The sequence below is a fragment of the Hemicordylus capensis genome, chromosome 1, assembly GCF_027244095.1.
Source record: "Hemicordylus capensis ecotype Gifberg chromosome 1, rHemCap1.1.pri, whole genome shotgun sequence".
Taxonomy (NCBI): domain Eukaryota; kingdom Metazoa; phylum Chordata; class Lepidosauria; order Squamata; family Cordylidae; genus Hemicordylus; species Hemicordylus capensis.
In genome coordinates, this window is record NC_069657.1 from 79,752,031 (window position 1) to 79,774,915 (window position 22,885).

Here is a 22,885-nt window from a genome sequence, read left to right on the forward strand (position 1 = left end):
AGAGGACGGCAGGAGAACTCCCTGCCGTCCCCTTCCCCTTTGCCGGCTGGGCTGCAAATGGCTTCTAGGAAGCTGTTAGAAGAGACAAGGAGTAGTACTACAATTACACCTGTAAAGACCTTGAAGATGGAAATTTACACTGAAAAACAAGGAAAGTTTTCCAAAGATCTCTGAACTCAGAAGGAAGTTCCAACCTTGAATTGGTATGTTAAAAGATGCCAGCTGGTAATTGATTCAGAGAAGATCAAACAGAGATGGAAGGAATATACTGAAAATCTGTACAGGCAGTAGGGATGTCAACATCTAAGATATTTTAGAACAGGGGTTCTCAACACTGGGTCCCCAGATGTTGTTGGACTTCAGCTCCCACAATCCCCAAACAAAGGCCACTGGGGCTGGGGATTATGGGAGTTGAAGTCCAATAACATCTGGGGACCCAACGTTGAGAACCCCTGCTCTAGAAGATATCCCCTACTTGCAAGAACCTCTAGTACAGGAAGGTGATCAGCACTCCAGTCATTACCAAGTCGGAAGGCTACAGGAATTGATGGAATAGCTACAGAAATATGGCAGGCAACAGAAGAAGAATCAGTCAAGGCTCTAACCAAACTATGCCAGCAAATTTGGAGAACGACACAGTGGCCAACAGATTGGAAGAGGTCAGTCTACATATCCATACCAAAGAAAGGAGACTTAACAAATTGTGCAAACCATCACACAATATCCTTTAATTTCACATGCTAGCAAAATAATGCTCAGGATCATCCAACACATATTAGAGCCCGATGTGGAAAGGGAAATGCCGGATGTTCAAGCTGGTTTCAGAAAAGACTAAGGAACAAGAGACATCATTGCTGATGCACGCTGGATAATTGAGAAAGCCAAAGAATACCAGAATGAAGTCAATATGTACGTTATTGACTACAGAAAAGCCTTCAGTTGGATTGACCATGTCTGGTTGTGGGAATAACCTTAGGAAAATGGGCATCCCTCTCATAGTTCTCATGAGAAACCTATACACAGGACAGGAAGCCACAGTCCAGATGGAACATGGTGAAACAGACTGGTTCCAGATTGGCAAAGGAGTAAGACAAGGCTGTATACTTTCTCCTTCTCTATTCAATTTATATGATGAACATATACTGAGAGAAACTGGATTGGAAGAAGAAGAGGGTGGTTTTAAAGTTGGAGGAAGAAAAATCAATAACCTGTGCTACTCTGATGACACTACTCTCAGTTAAGGAGCACAGTGAAAAAAGGGGACTATGAATAAATGTAAAGAAGACTAAACTAATGATAACGGGTACAGCAACCAGCCTCAGAATTGACAATGAAGACACTGAACTGGTGGATAGCTTCTGCCTTTTAGGATCGACAGTCAACAGTAAGGATCCAGCAGTCAAGAAATACACCACAGACTAGCACTTGGTAGGGTTGCAATGAAGGCCTAGATTGCGCAAACCATCGCACAATATCCTTAATTTCACATGCTAGCAAAATAATGCCCAAGATCATCCAACACAGATTAGAGCCCTACGTGGAAAGGGAAATGCTTGATGTTCAAGCTGGTTTCAGAAAATCCCACTAAGGGATGTTTAGGTCTCCAGGGAACAGCCATAGTCTGTGTAATCCTACAATCTTCAGAGTGGGGGGCAGAGCAGGATGTGGGGGTGGGGAGAGAATGTAGGCACCCGTCTCCTGAGGGAAAACCCCAATCCACTGCGCTTGGCGTACAGTGCATTGTGGGGTGCCCGGTGGGCAGGACGTGTTGTCCCAACCTCTGGAACTGCATGCTGCTTGGCAAAGCACTGTTGATCTTGGAGTGCTGTCCATGCTCCCAGCAACGTATGTGTGGCTGTCTGGGGGAAAGGTAGGATTTGTGCAGCCATCCCTCTGCCCACCTGCTTCCCTGCCCTCCTGGTCGTGTAAATAGACCTTCTGTGTGATTTCAAGTGCCTTACTGTTTTTTAATTGTTCCTTCACTTGCAAGATAGTGAGGGAACAGATCAATCTTTAAATTATGAACATTTATAAAATAAACTATTTCCTGGGTAAAACATATCTAGCAAGAATAACTGAGGAAAATATTTAAGAGCTTTGTTCTTGCGGTCATTGTACATTATTACAGTACAGATGACTCTGGTTAAACAATTATTGTATTTAATCCCCCCCCCCTTTTTTATTAAGTACACTTTTTTTTATTAAGTACACTCTCTCTTTCCCTCCCCTCTCCCTGCTCTGCCCCCCCACCACTGAAGATTGTGGGCTTACACAGACTATGGCTGTTCCCTGGAGACCTAAACGTCCCTTAGTGGAATTTTCCCTGCCATTCAACCTATTGTGCTGCTGAAAGGTCCTGGAACGAGGCATGTGATCGTTATAAGAGGCAGAGCGGGGAGCAATTCTGTGTTTTTGAATATTCCCACAAAATATCCAGTGGTTATTCAGACTGAATGCTGTCCCTGCTCAATGCAGGTAAAGGCAGCAGTGGTAAGGTATGCCAGCAAAATGGAAAAAATAAAGAAAAGAAAAGAAAAGAAGAAAACCCCAAACACAGAAGAACATTTTTAATTTAAATTACCCAACAGGTAACACAGAAGCTGAGTAACTGTTTCCCCCCTAACATCTAATTCAGTTGGTTGGTGGTGGGGGGGTGACTCATTGAAACAGAATAATGCATTTGGTCGCTGTAGCAACAAGCTCTTTGTGACTGGAGATGAGAGCAACTAAGAGCATGTTTCTAAAAGGCCCTCTCGATCGACACTATCCCTTCTATGTGCCTGTTTAAAAAAACAAGAAGGCGGCAGGATTGAAACCAAATTATGTCTGCAAAGAAAGAGGTTCTCTGCTCAACTAAATCGACGTATGTATAGATATGGCCATTATTGTGCTGTCGTGTCAGTGTCAACTCCTAGCGATGACATTCCATGTGATTTTCTTGGTAGAATACAGGAGTGGTTCACCAGTGCCTCCTTCCGTGCAGTATGAGATGATGTCTTTCAGCACTGTCCTATATCGCTACTGCCCAATATAGGTGGCTGCAAATGTATTTACTAGGTACAGTCTGGGAAGCACCAGTGGGGATTTGCACTAATGGCCTCTTGCTAATGGCAAGCTGCTTCCCCGCTGTGCCATCGCAGCTGATATGGCCATTGTACAGTCAACTTATTGGGACACAGAGGCTCCAGTGCATACAGGGAGCCCCAATTCTAGCTAAAAGAATGTTAAATTTGTTTCAGTTGAGTGAGTAGCTCTGTGCATTTTAGGAGGGAATTATGAAAGTTGTTTTCTCTCCTTCCTTTGTATGCAGAGTTGCTCCCTTCACTGGAAGGAATGAAAAAAGTCTTTGAGTGAAAACAAACCTAAGAAAAACCTTTGTGTTAATATTGTGACCTGAACTGGGGCTTTATGGCTTTGTTCCCAAAAAGCTACTAAAAGTTGAAGAGTACAATATTAAAACCTTACCAAGTTAGCAAACTCTCATCTTCTTCTACTACATTTTAAGAATGGGTTGCCTAAAGGTACCCAATGAGTTCATATCAGAGGTAAGATTCAAATCGGAGACTTCCTGATTCATAGCTCATTCATTTGGCAACTATACTGCTTGAGTGTTTAGTTAAGAGTCCTGTTTTTGCAAGGACCTCCTTCTCAAACCTTTGTCCAGTATACAGCTGTCAAACCAGGATGGTACTGCTGGATCTTGAGTATCTCTGAGATAAAACAATGTCACATGGTAGAATGTCATTTTCACCGTGGTCAGGGTGGATGAAAATAAGTTTTTACAAATTTGCTTTTTCACAAATTTATAAATAAGCTTTAAAATTTCTTTTTAACTTTTAGATACATTTGTCTCTTGTAATAATAATCTGGTTTAAAATTAAATCTGAATTTAATGTAAACCTATAAAATAAGAATGTATTCTTCTTATGGACTTATGAAAGGCTGCTTTTCTTTGTACACAAGTAACTATGCAGAAAATATCTTTAAAAAACCCAACATACAGCACAATAGTTAATGCACTTAAATTATAGCTCAATACTGGAGGCAAAGGACTGGCAAGACAAGTCATAACAGTTATAGTGGTCCAGCCCCTGACATCAGGAGATGCCATCATGAATAGTATTAGGAAGATCATTCACTAATCTGGGAGATCTTGTATCAGGATCTTTTAAAGTCTCTGGGAAGCCCAGGGGCTGAATATCCATTAGAGGCCCCTCCCTTCTTCTTTTTCTTTGGCTGGAGGGTCCCCTTTGTCAGTGCTGATATGTCCCCTTCCATGTGTCACATCTGGGGCAATTACCCCCCACTCCCCCCCCCCTGTAAGGGCCTGTGCACACTCCAACTTGCATGTTCTAACTACACTACACTGTGTTCGACACTGCACTGTACCTTGAATGAGTGGTATATCACAAAACATTTTCCAAAGGTAACAAATCAAATATGTATATATGCGCATGCACACACACAAAATATACCCTCATAGAGAGTATAAATGCTCTTAGTTAACAATTAACATGTTTTAGTGGTTAGAACAACAAATTAGTATGCATCATTGTTTAGGAAATATATGAAGTACCAATGGGAAACATGATTTAAATCAATTATTCAAGTTAGGCTTTTTTCTTGGAGATTTAAATCACCCTGATTTCAATCAGTCCACCCTGACCTCAACATCAGGAGTAGAAAAAGCACATTGCAAGTAGGCATTTGAGAATGCAAATGTGCACTCTGCTACTAGACAGTGCAATCTGCTGAGTCCTTAGAAAAGAGGGCTTTTGTTCACAGCAGAGACCACTCCTTTGCAAAGCAACCAACCATTCTCACAAGCCACTTCAGGTTCTGCAGAGCAGAAAGCCAGTCCCAGTCTGAAGCAAGCTGGATCTGTTTTGGGTGGAAGTGGGTGAGGATGGCTTAAAAGTGTATGTAGCTGTGCTTAAGCATAACTGCTGCTGACAAGAGTCAGGCAGGGGATCAGTACTGAACATCACAGTTGAGTTCTGGCTGCAGAAGTTGTCCCTTCATAACAGCTGGGTGAATGTTTCCTTACTGCAAAAGATGAACAAATTTTATTTTCCTCCTGCTGAGTTGATAATGTAATTCCTTTCCCTTCATACATCCAGATCATATGACATCAGCCAACAATATTGAAGTGCTTTGAGAATGGTAACCAAGTAGTTTTTACAGCCTTGAGGATTGTGTTGGTAGTGTGCTTTCAAGATCATGCTATATGCAATTAGAAGATTGACAATTAGGAGTTCACTGCAGTTTCTCAAACCTGGGTGTATAGTTTTTGTAGCATCACATAGTAGGCAGAGATCAGAGAGAAAATGCCATCACAAGAAAACAACACTACTGATCTGTTTCTCACCAGCAAAGGCCATCAGTCTTTGGGGTTCAAGAACATCACCCTTTATTGTATTTTGCTAATGATAATGAAAGAGAATGTATAAGTTTGTAAACTCTGGAGTTTAATTTGAGTTTAGAGTGCTCTTGTAGTTGCATTCAAAGTCATCATATTCAGAGATGAAAGCACCAACATGTACAGGAATTGCTCCAAAGGAAGAAAAACACAGTATCTCTTCTGATCAATGGTCCTATCTTTGTTCTCTGTGCCGCAACATTCTCTTTCCCAATTGCTTGTTTTCCTGCATGTTGTAACTGCTGCCATGGACTAGAGAGTCTCACCTGTTTCAGGTTCGTTGTTAAAGGTATCTTTCCTCACTTTTATTGCTTGCAGTGCAGGACTGGTTCCTTCCCAACTGCAAGATGGCTGGTCCTTTTGAACTGAAACAAGAAATAAAACCAACTCAGTATCAGGATGATGTTGTGCACATACCTCGATTGGGGCTGGGGGAAAGAATTACAGTATGCCCGCAAGCAGAGAGAGACTGGATTATTTGCCAGAGTCCAAAATCTGAAACAGCAACATAGATCACATTTGCCAGTGTCAGCTTGTTTCTGGCTAGTTAAAATATATCTCCTTATCTTTTTTCTGCTTTAGACCAATGAATAATTCTCATTCTTCTAGCAGTTAGATCAGCTGTTCCAGAGGCTTTGAGACACCGGGTCACTTGGCAGGGTAACTAAGAACATAACATACATCTAAATGGAGGACCAAAACAAGCACAGTTTTGCAACAAAACAAAAAACAAAAACAAGCACTTGCTTGATGACCAACACACTTTTTCAGTCCATGTTTTCAGGGGTGAGCCAGGGATTTTGCCAACCCATACAGGATCAAACCACATAATAACTGACTTTCTCAAAGTAAAGGGTAACACAACAGGTTCAAGGTCTTCCACAAATTGTAGCAGCATTTAGCATGAACTGGTGTAAAATTCCTCATAATCACAAATGGCACTAAGATGATGAGGAACAAGCCAAGAATCAGACTTGCACACCTCCAATGAACTGAGCACCAACTCATTCCATCACCCAAACTCCAGGGGGTGTGGACTGATATGTCTCTTTTGAAACAGATGAAACTTTGCTGATGTATATCTGCTGAGGATGTAGATCTAGGCATATTTATCACATACCTCAGCCTTCAGAAAATACATACTGATGAACAAACAGACCTCTTTGCTAATCTAGCTGATCTCTGTATTAGAGATTTTCTAAAGGTAAAATTATGTACAAAGGTTGGATGGAGACAGGAGAGTTTAAACAAATCTATCTTATAGCCTCCCATTAAACTGCTCTGAAACTATGTTCAGTATTTACTAGGTTTTCACCTATCTTGAATTTTACAAATAGCAGTCTGGATTGGCTGATTTTTTTTTTTTGGACAAATAGTGGGGGGTAGGGGAAGAGTGAGAATGCATTTTCCTTCCCCGCCCATAAGGCAAGCTTGTCCCACCAGATATCCACATGTGGTATGATGTTTGAATAGGGCATACATGCATAAAATTAAATTTGTGTAGTACGCCTGAACAGTATAAGAGATATCTGTTAAAATATGGCAAGTGATCATACAATTTAGACTATACATGTTGGATTTTATTTGCATATGTCTAATGCTGGACCAGGACTGGGAAGTCCCAAGTTCAAATCCCCATTCAGTCATGAAACTCACTGAGTGACCCTGGGCCAGCCACAGAGGCGTAGCAAGGTTGTAGTGGGCCCAGAGACAAGATTTTAAAATGCCCCCCCCTTACTGAAGCTCAGCTCATGAAGTAAAGAAATCTTAAATGAAGCTGAATAGTGGTAACAAAAAGCAGAATAAAATTTATATTTTTATTTATATCCTATGTGCCACAATAGAACATCATCCTAAATAATTTTTAAATAGGTTTTGTAAATTGTGGTCGATGCAAGTCATTTAATGGTACTAGAGAAAGACATGCTGTTCTGGTAGCTCCAGGTCTTAACACTCACATCAGTTTCGGAGGATGAATACAACTGAAGGAAGCCCAGGTGGGTGTGCGGCTGGGGGAGTCAGTCATGTGACTTGCCTCTGCCCCCCCCAAGGCAGTGGGCCCCCAGACAACTATCTCCCCTTGCCCTATTATAGTTATGCCCCTGGCCAGCCACTTATCTCTTAACCTAGTCTACCTCACAGGGTTGTTATGAGAATAAACATAACCATGTACACAACTCTGGGCTCATTGGAGGGAGAGAGTGGGGTATAAATGTAAGATAAAAACATGTGTAAGAGAGATTAGGGAGAGTATCGGCCAAAGCAGGCCTGAGGTGCAATGAGGAAAGGCAAAGGCTCAAACAGAAAACTGCTGAAGGTTGTATGTGGCCCTTGGAGGAAAAGGTTGAGGATTGTATCCATACATTGCTACAGAGAAATGAAGAGATAAGAAACAGGGTAGCAACTTGGAATAGTACCCAGGTCTTATCAGGAGAAAAATATTCCAGATGACAATGCGTTACTCAGATTGCATCTTCTTGTTTGGAAGATTGCTCAGACTAAAGAGAAATGTTTGCATCTAATAATTGTACTGCAAGGTGACACAGACCTAGGCAAATATGTGCTTCAGCATGTTGGATTTCTTCAGCTGATCATTAAGACAAGTTCCATTGTAGTGCAAAAAAGCAAAGTTCCCCCAAGGACCCCCACGGGGCAACATGCACCTAGATGAGCCAACTGCTATTGTTCAGGAACAAAGCACCTCGGTATGTCAATAAAGCTGGGTAAAGAGGCAGCTTACAGGCAAGGGAATGGCCTCAGAGGATCTGTGATGAGGCTAATGTGAAGCCCTGTGTCAACTGGAAAGTGGGGGAAAGGCAGCATGTGGGCTCTAAGAGGAAGAAGGGAGCCAGTATGTTAAAAAACAACAACACACACACACCAGAGAGAGAGAGAGAGAGGGAGAGGGACAGGGAGAAGCAGGTTCTCTTCTTTGTTCTGCTCTGTAAGAATATCAGCCTCATCTCTCAGTAGCACTGTGAGATCACCATACCAGATGAACAAGTTCTATGCAAAAATACTCAAGAGTCTAGCCAGAAGGTCTTCTGTTCAAGAATTGGAACTGATATTTATTGACCCTTTCAAGCTCTGGGAAATATGAAGTTGCAAATCTCGGGCAATTATGAATAGCTTCAGAGTTTATAAACTCCAATATGGAGTCAGCTTGCACAACTGACCATGGCTGGTGGGGGACATGTTGAATCCACTCTAAACTTACAGTTGGACTGCACTGCCCAATGTGCACAATATTCCTTCTTGGGATTACTACTATTAGTTTCTGCAGCTAGAGCTTATCTCGATGCGACTTTTAACCATGTTATTGGCTCTAATAATGTTTGCTTCCTCCTCTTCTGTAAATAGCACATACGTGGTAGGCAGAAAGTCTGACCAGGATTGGGAGCATGGAGGTTTCCCAAACTCTCTACCATGGAGGGGTAGAGTGTTTTAAACTTACACTGTGGTCATACTTTGGGTTTTGTCCAGAACAGGACAAACCTTTCATAACTCCTTTAATCCTGGTTTGTCTCATATATACTCCAACTTTATAAGGCCTTTATAAATCTCTTAATTTTTTAAAGAGACCTCCTTTTAACTTTATTTAACTTTGCACACTCTTGCCTATTTGCATACTCCTGCCTAAGAGATGTCTTTTCAAGGTTCTTTCCGCTTTGCTTAAATCCGCCCCCCGCCCACATTAGCAAACAGAGCAGTAGTTATGAGGTGACCATTTGGTAGTGTGCAAAAACTGGTGCAACAAAAAACCACCCTCAAACCTAGGTCATGAGAACTGAGTTAAGCATTTCATCTCAACAGACAACCCAGAGTAGCAGCAGTCAGAGAGCAAGATAATTACGTCTAAGTCCCAGTAATGTCCCCCTTCTGCTACAGAACACGTGAGAATGTTCAAGTCTCTTCATGCAAACAGCTTACTGCACAGAGCTGCATCTACAACATAAATGGCTATCCCTGTTGAGGGCTGTATGTGTGAATCAGATCACAGACTTCAGGCGACAAGCAAAACCGTGGATAGGTTTACTTGAGGTTAATCTCAGAAGCCAAGAATCATGCCACATACGATCTGGCAGCTCCGGTTTAATTGTCTCCACCAGCAATCTGCCTCCCTCTTCCACCGAGCACGTACTTCGACAGCAACCACGGGCTGTGATATGGGGTGTGTGTGTGCTCATGGGAGAAGCTTCAGCACAAACCCCAGGTGGCCACATTTGGATGGCATGATGGGGTCTGCAGAGCTCCAGTTCCAATAGCCTGCTCAACTTCAAGCTGAGGGTTCAATCGGCAGTTTGCAGGCAACAGCGGAACCATGGTTGGGGGATTTTCCTGCATTCAGGCAATGATAAATGCTGGCCTCAGATAATTGAAGGTTGGCGTGTAATCTGAATGATGCCAGAGTTCCTAAGCACATTTTATGGTAAATGAGTCCCACTGGGTTCCTAATATGGAAAACTCAAGGGAATAGTAGAGTTTGTTGTAGTTGGAGGGTTGGGGAAACCCACCTTTTCCTTGTTTGAGATAATTTGTGCATAAGTGGTTTGTTCATGTTGAATTAGTGGAATTGGGGTATTTTGCTACAGTTCAAGGGCATGAATGTATACTCTTCCAGTTGTATTACAGGTACTTGTAGGGTTCTCTGCTGTTTATGTAAAATGATTTCATTTGAAGTCATTTTCTGGATGAGATTTCGTAGGGGATTTCCCTGCACATATGCAATCGGTTATCGGATTTCAGTCTCCTCTGTTAATAAGGCAAAAGAGCAGGCAAGGCATTCAACTCAACAACAGTGGTGGTGTACTCAATGACCTGGCCATCCTGCACACCCTTAATTCTAGGTGATCATACACATCTGGAGTTTATAATACCTTTGGCAAGAGAGACTGCATATGTAGCAAAGTGATATTGAAGGACATACAATCTCAGCTATGATTTTGCTTGCTCAAAAAGTCCCTTTGGAAGTTTGGCCATCCTAGACAATGGGGGTGAATGTAGGGTCACAAGGGGCTACAGATCACAAGCAAAGCAATAAGGGCCAGTGTGAAGACTGCAGGCTACTTAAAATCCTTGGACTGGACTGTAAACCTTATAGCTAGGATATTGTTTGGGGGATGTTGCAGAACACATGAAATGATGGGCAAGGAAGAACACTTCTGAAACTAATTTAGACTGAATATGTTAAAAATGCTGTTCCATTCAGACATTATTCTCAAATAAGAATACATACATTTATGAGATTGCCCTATATTTAATCAAATATTTAACTGAACTATATAGTTTCAAATGTTTAAAATGAGAACTGGGATTTGAAACAGAAAACAGAAACATGCCTTGCTTCTAAGGAGGTTGGAATAGTTTGAACAATGGGCCCGGCCATATGCTAATCTTAACTACAAGCTTAATATCCTCCCCACTGGAAGTTGTAAAACCCCCATTGTTCTTAAGCAGAGAGGCAAGCCATTGTTAACATTCACTTTAGAGAAGATTCCTGAGGTGCTTGGGGCAGGGGAAGAAATACAAGAGACAGAAATAGAACACAGAACTGGATGACCTATCAGATGTCACTCAATGGTAATTTATTATTGTAAGCAAGATCCCTATCAGAATGTTAACATTTGCTGTAGGATCTGTGTTTATCGGTTTACTATCTGTGGGAGGAAGGGGCTACTCTGTGATCTTGCAGAAGATGGATTCAGTGACCTTTTCTGTGTCTCAGTTCATTTATCTGAGATAGTTACGGCCAATAGCAAAAATTGTCCTGTTCCCTCCCTGGCTTCTTCAAAATAGGACAAGATTTATTTATTTTTTTAATAGGACAAGAATTTTTTTATTGAACCAACAAACTACCAAAGCATACAGTACGTTTCCAAAGCACAATTATATACAAAGTGGTTGTTTGTACATGATATATCTACAAAGATTTACACACAAGGGTTTGGAAACCCACAAGGTTATGAGGTATATGCAGGTAGTACTGTAACTTGGAAAAGCTGCTGCCAGTCTGTGTAGAGACAATACTGAGCGAGATGGACCAGTGGTCTGACTTGATATATGGCAGCTTCTTATGTTTCTAATAAACCTTTTTCCTGAACACATCACACTGTTTCCAAAACTATTTTGCCTTTGACACCTCTCCTCACATAACAGACAGCAACAAAACTGGAATGCATCCAAAAGCCTAGCAGTATTTAAGGTGTATCCCGACATGTCCTTAATGCTGTGGTATGTGACTGTTGTTGGTAGCCCAGTCAGACTGTTGGTAGCCCATAAAGCCACAACAGTGGACTGAATAGCCACTTCAGCTCCTTAATTCATTGTCATCAGTCTCTGTGTGCTGACCCCAGAGCCTTTTAAACCCTTCTGACCCCAGATCCATTTTAAACCCTTCTCCCCACATGCCTTGCTTAAATCACAGATTCTTCTGCTTGCAAAGTCAGAAGGCGGCACACAGAGAAGGAAATACATGTATGCAAGGAGAAAGAACAAACAATTGGCCCTGGCCACTTCTTTACACACTCCTCCGCAATGTGGGACAGCATCATAGGGAAATGGCCTGTACAGCACACCATTGACTGTCAGCGTGAATCCCCACCTGCTTCTACAAAGGACTAGGTAACCCCTTGCTCCTCATTGTGAACTGCAATGAAGGCTTTGGCAGAGCTAGCCACTTTTTATTTATTTACTGGATGTATATCCCACTCTATCCCATCGGCTCAGAGAGCAGCTTATATCATTTCCCTTAAATGTTAACAGCCCTGTGCTCAGGGGGCTCCATCCCAAGTGTGTGGATAGTGGTGAGGTTTCTAGAGCATTGCCCAGGAGGGAGTTAGATGTTAGCTCAGAGCTCCTAAAATACTCCTCCTCCTCCTCCTCTCCTCCTCCAGCAGCAGTACCAGCTACCAACAGCAAATTTTGGACAAAAAATGCTAAAGGGTGGCCTGGGGTGGGCTGGTTGGGATCTAAAGCTCAGTTCTAGATGTGCAAGAATCCCGCAGGCTCTGCCCAGATGTTAGCTCAGAGGTCCTGGAATGTTCTTCTGCTCTACCAACACCACCAATTTTTATGCAGTTCAGCTACTTATTCAAGACAGTCAAAGAAAGGAAAAGTTTTAACTCTCCTCCCACTCCCCATGTGAACAGCAACAGACGTGCTATCAAAGTTATTCCCTAAGAACTTTGGGAAAGTTTTTCCCCTGAGAGACATAACACAAATCATGTGCTACTAGCTTAACCTGCGCAAAGCATCTGTGTGCTAGTACCTGATTGCTCCCCTCACCTGCTGCCACAACCCCCCCTCACCTCAGAGATCTCTCCACTCTCACCTGAGCTGTACTCCTGCTCATCCTCCTCCATCCAGTTGCTTCCATCCCCCTCACCCCTCTTGGTCACTCCTCCATTCCATTACTCCATCCCCTTCACCTCTCTTGGTTGTGGCTGCAGCGCTGATGGCACCGATGGGCCAAGCTGCAGCCCCCTGTCCCCAGAGACCTCCCTCCCCACCTGAGCCCTGCTCCTGCTCCTCCCCACAGGAGCAGCAGCAGTGGGTCCATCCTCACTGCCATGGTCACTCATTCCCCTCAGGCCACTGACAGGCCCAGGCCCATCCCTTGCCTGCCTGCCTCTGCCAATGGCCTTGGTAGCCCCAAACAACAGCAGTGGTTGTCTGGACCCTTCCTTGCTTCCTTGACAGTACCCTTCCATGGCCGCTCATTCCCCTCAGGCTGCTGACAGACCCGGGCCCATCCCTTGCCGTTGTCTCTCTTCCCCTCCCTTCTTTTTCTCTCTTTCTCGCTCCTCCACTCGCTCTTCCCCACTCTTTCTTCCTGCTGCCTTCATGTCCTCTCCCTCTCTCCCTGAGTTAACAGATCTTGTTCATCTTGTTTCCTCATCCAATTCACACATTGGCAGCCTCCTTCTCCTGAAGGTGCTCTTTCCTCCCTCGACCACTCTCTTCACAGACTCCTGCCTGCGATCTATCTATCTATCTATCTATCTATCTATCTATCTATCTATCTATCTATCTATCTATCTTCCTCTCCTCTACAGTCAAGAATATCTTCTGACCAGTAACAGTTGCATTCCAACTGACCTTAACCATCACAGGCTCCTCCTCCTTATTTGCATATGGAATCCCCACTGCCCAATCACCTTGGTGCCACAGGCTCCTCCTCCCTATCTGCATATGGAATCCCCACTGCCCAGTCAGGTGCTTCTGCTTGTGAACTCTCACAAGAGCTGCCACATACAAGCTTAGCCACAGGTATGCCTTAGAGAATTAAAAATATAGATGTACCTCAGAGAAACAGGATCTTCTCAATCCTGTTTCCCTGAGGTACATAACACATTATCTCTGACAGTCTCTCAGTAGAGTTGGAGAGGAGAGTTGGTCTTGTGGTAGCAAGTATGACTTGTCCCCTTAGCTAAGCAGGGTCTGCCCTGGTTGCATATGAATGGGAAACTTGATGTGTAAGCACTTTAAGATATTCCCCTTAGGGGAAGGAGCCACTCTGGGAAGAGCAGAAGGTTCCAAGTTCCCTCCCTGGCATCTCCAAGATAGGGCTGAGAGAGATTCCTATCAGCAAGCCACTGCCAGTCTGTGTAGACAACACTGAGAGCTAAATAGACCTATGGCCTGACTCAGTATATATGGCAGCTTCCTTTGTTCCTATGAGTTCACACTAGAGGGAGTGATTCAAAGAGCTCTGTGTCTTGGCTTGCATGGGAGAAAGTAGAGAAGGTGCATGATAAGGGACGCTAGTAACAGGATACTCACTTTCATGTGAAGGAACCTCAAGGCGGAGCAATAACTGCAAGATAAAGTATGGAGTGCAAAAGCTATTCACAGTATTTCTGCACAGAAATCATGTGACGGTTAGTCAGTCAATACCCTATATATGTACACAACCTCTCAAAAGTTTAATACATATCTCTGTTGGGTCACACTATTCTAAGGAAAACTGGCTGGTCCAGATTGTAAAAGCCTGTAATGTGGCCAACAGAATACTAAACGTATAGAGACAGAGGGATCCAAGTATGATATGATATAGGCTTTTGTTCAGATTAGTCAGATGGGAATGGAGGGAGTTTGTGCTCTGGGGGTGTTAAATATTGTCCCGATTATATAATTGAGCACATTTCTTTCTTTGGCTCAGCTCCAGTTCAGGCTTCAGAATGTGGCTTATGGAGCCAAGTGCCTCAGGACTTGCTTAGAAAACCAAACACCTCCAGTTAGGCTCTTAATGCTTGATTTGACAAAAGGTTTGGGGTTAAGGTGGCATATACAGAGTAAAGGAAAGAGAGAAAGGAAGGTATTAGTGGTTCTTTCTGATTCACAGACTGTTTTGTGTAGTGTGGCAAACAAGCTGTGAAAGGTTCTTTCAGCCCTCTGTGTACTGGTTTATCTGATCTTGAACATACTTGCACAAAAAGGCAAGGGTTTGTCAAGGTTCAGGCTGTGTAGTATACAATGGTACATGGCTTATCCAATACCTGCTAATGTGAGAATTAACATTATCTGTGTACTAAAACTGGCCCTGCATGGAAATGTATGAACAGAATAGGATAGGCATGTTATCAAAATGCCTTTAAATTAAGTTAGAAAATACTTTTATGGCCCTGGCTTTTTCTACCTCCTTTACAGTGAATTCCTAATACTTTCCTTTGATAGAGTCCACTTATGTGAAAATCAATCTTTGCAGCTGAGGGTTTTTTTTGGGGGGGGGGGGGAGAACATACGTTACAGCTTTTACCAGTTGTTTTTTATCCTCTTTGTTTGCTGCAAAAGATGCCAAGGTCTAACTAGTGCAGAGAGAGTCTAAAATAAAGGGGATTGAACAAGGGATTCACTCGCTTCAAAGCCAAAAACAGAAAGAACCTTTTTCACTTTCACCAGCATTTCCTGGTGAAACATTCCCAGGTACTCAGAAGGAACACTTCTACTACTGGTGGTATTGGTCCTATGAACAGATGGACAGATCTTTATTATGGTACTTGATCAGAAACAGTTTACAACAATTACAGTTCATAGCAAGCATACAGTACAGTCAAACTAAACACATTTAGATAACCAACAGTTCACATAAGAACAGTTGAGGGATCCTTAACCATTACTTGACAGATTTTATATGGAATAGTGCATAATTTAGCAATGCAGAAAGTAACAGAAGCACTCATCAGAAACAAAATATGTTACTTAAAATTCTAAGGATCTTCCCAGTAAACCTGTTAAGAGCGATACAATCAATTTACTGAATGGAGTGCTATAGAAAACACAGTTAAATAAAATATGTGGCACATATTCCATTTCTCCTGAATTGCAAGAGCACCTGTGCAGATGATAATGTATTTTTTTAATATCTACCCTCCAGCCATGCCGATGGAAAAACGTTGATATGGACCATGGTAAAAGCTCTCTGATGTGTTGGGCATGTCAAGTTAGAGAGATAACTTGCTGGATATAGAGAAGGAGTTACCACAAATTCTTAATGCAAGTGGGGAGTTTACTTTTCTCCTCTTGCATTTCAGCATCTAAAATATGCTGCTCCAAATGGTCCTAGGACAAATCCTCCAAGCAGATCGATGCAGGGGCTGAACCACAGAATGGAGAACTCTGCCCTAGCCTTGGGAGAAAAGGAAATCATAGGATGATCCACAAGATGGAGAAGAAGAGAGTACTATGTCTGGTTTGGCCAATTAGATGAGATCAGGATGCAGTCTGTGTTATTCTGCCATATCTTACATAGGATCCAAGGGAGGAGCAGGAAGGAAGAAAAAAGAGACAGAGAAATGTTCCTTTCTACCTGCTCATGAATGCATTCTCTTGGGAATACTATCAGCTCTCCCCACCATGCTATAAGAAAACCTGGCACTTGGTGTTGTAGCTTGTTGCAAGCAGGTCCATTTCTGGCAGACTTCATCAATGAATGAAAGATAGGCTCAAGGACCTTTGGATGTAGCAAGCAGTCATGACTCATGGATGCCTGAACCAGTCCTGCTGAGAGCGCCTGTTGCATTATTCTGAACCTCTGCAAGATATATGGTCATGACCAGAATGATTGCATCTTCAATTCATAGTGTCAAAAACAAAAGAAACACAAGCCCTGTTCAGACACTATGTTGCATGAGTGTAGTAATATGGATACGAAGATGACAAATATTTATATACTGCTTTTCAACAAAAGTTCCTGTGGTGGAACAAGGCCTAGACCTCTTGAGTTTCTGTAAATAAGCCCCTATATTGTACAGTGTTTTAATAGTCCAATTTTTTAAAAAATAAATAAATAAGCCCTGATAAATGAATGGTCTTATATTATATTCCTAAAAACCTCTGTATTGTTGTAAATAGGATTTCTATGCTGGCAAATCTCTGTGCATGGAGAAGGATGGCAGGGTCAAAAGTTCATTCTTGGTTTTCTGTAGTTTAACTTTTGGTTTAGCATTTTTGACATTTGATCTTTGGAGGGAAAAGAGATTTCAAGAAATTGAGAGAATTTTTGTTTGTTCTAATTGGATGGCTTAAACAGGTTGTTCTAGTAAGAACTAATCAGCCTACTTTCCTTTCACTGTTTCTACATCTGGACTAAATTTGGTGCAAATCGAGGTCCACAAGTTAGATCTCTTGCACCTCAAACGTTCATGTGCCCATCATCTTAGATCGGGTTGGATGTGATAATTACAAACTGTACCATTGAGTTGTCCCTGTGTGTCAATGAATGTCTTGCCTAAAATGTTGTTTCTCTTTCAGACTATTCCCATAATTAACACTTTAACTTGTTTCAAGCAATGGCAGAAGTACATAACTAAGTTTGTTTGGCAGGGGAAAGGACCAAGAATTAATTTTAAGAATCTAACAGATGCAAAGGAAAGGGGCGGTCTTACCTTGCCAGACTTAAGGTTGTACTTTGATGCTGTTTGTTTGACATGGATAAAAGAGTGGATAACGCTAAGAAACCCTAGAATTCTTGATTTAGAAGGATTTGACAGAAGGTTTGGTTGGCATGCGTATTTATAGTATGAAAAAAGTAAAATACATAAAGATTTTTTGAACCATTATGTGAGAAGGAGTTTAATGAGGGTGTGGTTAAAATATAAAAATTGGTTTGAACCTAAAACTCCGTTATGGGTATCTCCGATTGAAGCTTTATCACATAAAGAAGTAAATATGCAAACGGGTTGGGGTACCTATAGGGATTTGGTACATTTTCACGAAAAGGATTGTAAGTTAAAAAGTTTAATTTAAATACAAGATATAGTTAGAGATTGGTTTCAGTATCATCAGTTAAATGAGATGTATAAGAAGGACCTTAAAGTCGGATTTGAGGATCAGACCTCAAATTTTGAGAAGGAATTATGTCAAAATGATGAAAAATTAGTTTCTAAAATGTATAAACTGTTGCTTTTGGAGGAGACAAGAGAAGAAGTGGTTAAAACGACTATGATAAAATGGGCTCAAGATGCGGGGCGTAATATAGAAATGGCAGCCTGGGAAAAGTTATGGAAAAAGGATTTAAAATTTACTGCATGCTATGCTATCAAAGAAAACTATTATAAAATGATGTATAGATGGTATCTGACACCAAAAAAACTGGCTTTAATGTATAAAAATGTTTCAAACAAATGTTGGAAGTGTGGACATTCTGAAGGCACATTTTTTCACATGTGGTGGACCTGTGGGAAGGCTAAAGCCTATTGGGATATGATATATAATGAACTAAAGAAAATATTTAAAATGACATTTCCTAAGAAGCCAGAATCCTTCCTGCTGGGAATAACACAAGGAGCTATCTCTACAACCAATTTAACATTTTTTATGTATGCCTCTACGGCAGCTAGAATTATATATGCACAGAAATGGAAGTCTAGTGAACTGCCTTCAAAAGAAGACTGGCTGATAAAAATTTTGGAATATGTGGAGATGGCAAAACTTACAGCACTATTAAGAGATCAAAACTTGGAATGTTTTAAAGAAGATTGGAAACCATTTTTGTTGTATTTAAAAAATTACTTCCCTACTATGGACTTGACAGCAGGGTTTGAAATTTAGTATAAATCGCAGGTTGGTTAGTTTAATTATGTTTGTAAGGGCTTGAACTTATGTTTTGAATTATTATTATAGCAAGGGTAAATTTTATAGTTGATGATTCATGAAGAAATGTGAGCGGAAAGTCCATCTTTTATGTGTGTATTTGTAATGAATGACAATATTGCTATTGTTAAAATTAATTAAAAAATGAACTTGGAGTTGTCCCTGTGTGTCACTCACAAAAGCTGTTTCAAATTTGGTTTAAATTGGTTAGACAGTCCACTAATTAGCCTGCTTGCACCTCAGATGTTCATGTGGCCACCATTTTGAACTGGAGTGGATGACATCATCACACACCACACCATTTGGGCAGCCCTATGTGTCCCTACAGCTGTAGCAAATTTGGTTCAAATTGGTTAGGCAGTTCACAAGTTAGCCCACTTGTGCCTCAAAGGTTTACGCGTCCGCCATCTTGGATTGGGGTGGATGACATCACTACAAACTATGCTGTTGAGGTACACCTATATGTCCCTACAACTGTACCCAATTTGGTTCATATTGGTCCAGGGATTTTTATTCTTATTTTATTTATTTTTACATTCATATCCTGCTCTTCCTCCAAGGAGCCCAGAGTGGTGTACTACATACTTCTCCTCAAAACAACCCTGTGAAGTAGACTAGGCTGAGAGAGAAGTGACTGGCCCAGAGTCACCCAGCTAGTATCATGGCTGAATGGGGATTTGAACTCGGGTCTCCCTGGTCCGAGTCCAGCACTCTAACCACTACACCACACTGGCTATCTGGATTGCAAAGTTGATAGTGGGGGAGATACAGACGCACACACAGAATGCTGGGTGATCTCATAAGCCTATTGGAAAGTAGGCTAAAAATTGTTGGGCCAGATAAACTGTACATTTTGGGAGTGTTTTGAGAGGGGAGAGTAAAGTCAACAGAATCCTGAGAGTCCTGAGAGACAGAGAGTCTTGGAAGTCAGTCTACTGGAGGGAGAAACCCAACTGAAATCACTAAGAAGAAAAAGAAGAGCCAGGCTGGATTGAGCCCCAGACCTGTGATGTAATCAGAACCACCCAGCAAGCCAGAAGTTGACAAGAAAGCACAGTCGAGTCTGAGTAGGGACCAGTAGGGACCCAATTCCTGAGTAGCGACCCAAATAGGCTATTTTGTGGAGTCAGGTAGTAGATGTGTTTTTCCAGTTTTTATTTCCTCTGACCTGCTCTGCTAATAACTGTTTTAAATTTGTGGAGGTGTTCTTTTTGATGAAAAAATAATGAGGCTCTTCTCACGATTAGTAGCCCGCTCTCCCCGCACACGAGCAGCAGTCTGCTCCGTGAGGCCGAAGTGGCCGCCCACACAACTGCCGGCTCTGTTATGGAGCTGGCGGGGGCTGGGAGGATCGGGGGCCGCGCGGCCCCTGGAAACTCCAGCATGCCCTGCACATGAGTGCAGGGCATGCTGGAGAGACCCTCGAGCCGGGAGGCTTATTTTCAGCCTCCTGGTCAGGGGTCTACTCTTCACGGAGCCGCACCGTGGCAACTCAAGATTGGAAAGCCCAGGTTAGCGGAGCACTCGCTCCGCTAACCTGGGCTTAAGACAGGGGTACTTAAGCGGGTGACCCGCTTAAGAACCACCGGTCTCACAGTCGAGCCGAGCCCGATTTTCTACCATCATGTGAATAGCCTCAATGTTTTAATTGAACCAATTTATCCAAAAGTAAATTTTCTTGTTATAAAATAAATGAATGAATTAGAAGCTTGTTGATTGTCTCCATTCCGTGACTATAAGCCTCCACTCCATGCCTATGAGCACACTACTGAGGGTTTTTGTTTTTGAAGGGCTGTTGTAGTGGATCCAGCCATACCAAAAGTTCACTTGGTGGCAGTGGTAAAAAGGTTAGGAGGAATAGAGGGCTGTTCCTCCACACGTGGTGGTAGTGGTGGGATTTGTCACCTGTGGTAGAGCAGTGGGATAGCTGTCCCTCCACAGTTCCCACAGTGGTTTACATATAAATAATGTAACCAAATAAATATATAAATAAATAGAATGGCTCCCTGTCTCCAAAAGGCTCACAATCTAAAAAAGAAATGTAAGATAGACACCAGCAATAGCCACTGGAGGGACACTCTGGTGGGGATGGATAGCGCCAATTGCTCTCCACCTGCTAAATAAAGAGAATCACCACTTTTAAAAGGTACCTCTTTGCTCAGCAGATGTCTGTACACTCATACATGTGTTTATGTGAATGACTGTACCTGCATTCATTTTAAAAGTATACCTGCATAAAGGTCTCTCAAATGCACGGTACAGATAAGAAGAGTATAGCTGTATCTGTGTTCAACATAACATGTGCATAGGGCCAGAGTGTCCAGAAGAGCAGGCCGAGAAGCCCTTGAAATGCCTGGTGTCATTGAGATATGCTATATGTCCAAACACACTAGCAATCTGTGATGCCTTCTCTGAGTCTGAGCATGGTGCCCCTTCTTGTGCTTCACTCCTTCACTCTTGTGCTACACCCCAGTCTACGGATGCCAAGCATTTCAGGCTTGATGGTGGTTTGGAGTGTGAAGCTTTGATACTGAAGCCTTAGAAGCCAAAACAGCATGAGGTGCTGTGGAATGAGCAAGGTCCCAGAAGCCCTAAATAGAAGCCACAGTCACAGGCGGGTTCAATGCAGGTCTGAAGGCCAGTCTGAAGTCCCACAGGGAAGCTATGAGACTTGAGCATCAAAGGCAGAGGTAGGCAACCTTGGCTCACCACATGTAGTTGAACTACAACTCCCATCATTCCCCATCACAATTTATTGTGGCTGGGCATGATGGGAGTTATAGTTCCATAACAGCTGGCGAGCCAAGGTTGCCTATCACTAGTCTAAGGCGTATGCCCAAAGGGGAGCCAAGAGGGAAAAGTGATGACTGCTGTGTGCCTGTTTGGTGAAGCTTTGGTAGTATTGGCAGGAGTCAACCTTGTGAGGTTCCCTCAAGCAGAACAAGCAACTACTGTGACTATCTGAGGAAGGGAAGTGAGGTCCCCTCACACGAGTGACATTGCTTAAAGTCAGCTGCTGAGCCACAGATACACAGCTGGCCAGGAGGGGGAAACAAATTCTAACAAACAAATCCAGGCCTGTAGTCCAATGAAACAGAAAACTGGAAAAGAAAGAAAGGGAAATAGACTGATAGAAGGCCTCAGCAACCATATTGCTGTAGAGCATTATCAGAAACTGTTGCTTACATGGTGGTTAGAAGAGCATTAGGCAGGACGGCACTCTCTCCAGCAATTGACACAAGGGTACTTCCCCTTTCTGGGAGGGAGAGGTGAATATCTCATCCTGGCTAAAGCTAAAGTTCTAGAAGTTTCTGAAGTTGCTCTGCACCGGCACAAATCCCATCATTGTGGGTGAACAGAGACCAGGAAGTATGCAGAGATATTTCAGCTGTATTTACAAGGTCGCTTTCCATATAGCTGGTTGTGTAGGTGCTAAACCAAATAACCTCCATGTTTCTTGAATAATTTGGAGGCAGTAAGAGCATCAGCCACAGCATTACCCACAGCTTTGTCTAAAGGTCCCTCCACCCAGCCTTCTCTCCCACACATGCTGAAGTGAGAAGCTCTGGCAGTGTCCCACAACAGGCAAGAGAAGAGAGTGACAAAGGCACTAATGGAGCAGGAAATGTTGCTGCTGTACATTCTCACTGACTTCTAAAGTAATGGGAACTATGTTTGGGTGAGTCCCCCACTGGCTTGTAATGTACTGTGCTAAAGCAAAAGCACAGGCAGAGAAAAATGATGTACTGTGTTTCACAGGCTTTTGCTAAGAATCCCACAGGGCAGTTCTTCAGTCCATTGGCATCTGCTAATTCCAGGTTCCTGAATGATATTATGTCTCAGAAGAATTTGCCTTTATGAGGCTTGTGAACCCCTGCTAACTAGGCAAAGGGCACCCTTTTAACGTGGTAGTTCTCTTTATTTAGCGGGAGAGAGCACAGTACCTCCAGTGACTGTTGCTCGTGTCTATCTTGTGTTTCTTTTTAGATAGTGAGCCCTTCGGGGACAGGGATCCATCTTATTTATTTGTTTGTTTGTTTGTTTGTTTTTTCTTTATGTAAACCGCTTTGGAGACTTTTGTTGAAAAGTGGTATATACAGTAAATGCTTGTTGTTGTTGTGCCTTGATGGATGAATGGACAGGTAAACGAACACTTTCTCTTGGAAGAGTCACATAGATATTTCAGGCTCAAGGAATGCTCAAAGACTAGCTACTACAACAGATTTCTGGGAGTTGAAATCAGGAAATGGTTAAGTGAAAGCAGGTGGAGCACTGCCAGAGCAAAGCGGCCTGCAAGAGTGGAGCAGGAAATAGCAGTGTCTGAATGCATTCAAAAGAATGTTCTCTCTCTCCCCCTCAGCCCTTGGGCAGCTG

At 42.5% G+C, this 22,885-nt stretch overlaps 1 protein-coding gene and 1 long non-coding RNA gene across 3 annotated transcripts in view; one reads left to right on the plus strand and one right to left on the minus strand.

Moving 5' to 3' along the window:
• Positions 1–2,352: 2,352 nt before the first annotated feature.
• Positions 2,353–5,819, plus strand: LOC128338853 (uncharacterized). The gene is made up of 2 exons (XR_008312730.1): positions 2,353–2,863; positions 5,121–5,819. It is a non-coding gene; the product is annotated as an uncharacterized LOC128338853 (long non-coding RNA).
• Positions 5,394–22,885, minus strand: part of RAD51B (RAD51 paralog B) — a 575,469-nt gene continuing 557,977 nt past the window's right edge. The window contains exon 11 of one of the 2 annotated variants that reach the window (XM_053281883.1): positions 5,394–5,784. In XM_053281883.1, coding sequence (XP_053137858.1) covers positions 5,672–5,784 — 113 coding nt within the window. In that variant the 3' untranslated portion in view covers positions 5,394–5,671. The remainder of the gene's footprint in view (positions 5,785–22,885) is intronic. The other variant, XM_053281892.1, reaches the window with a different exon arrangement.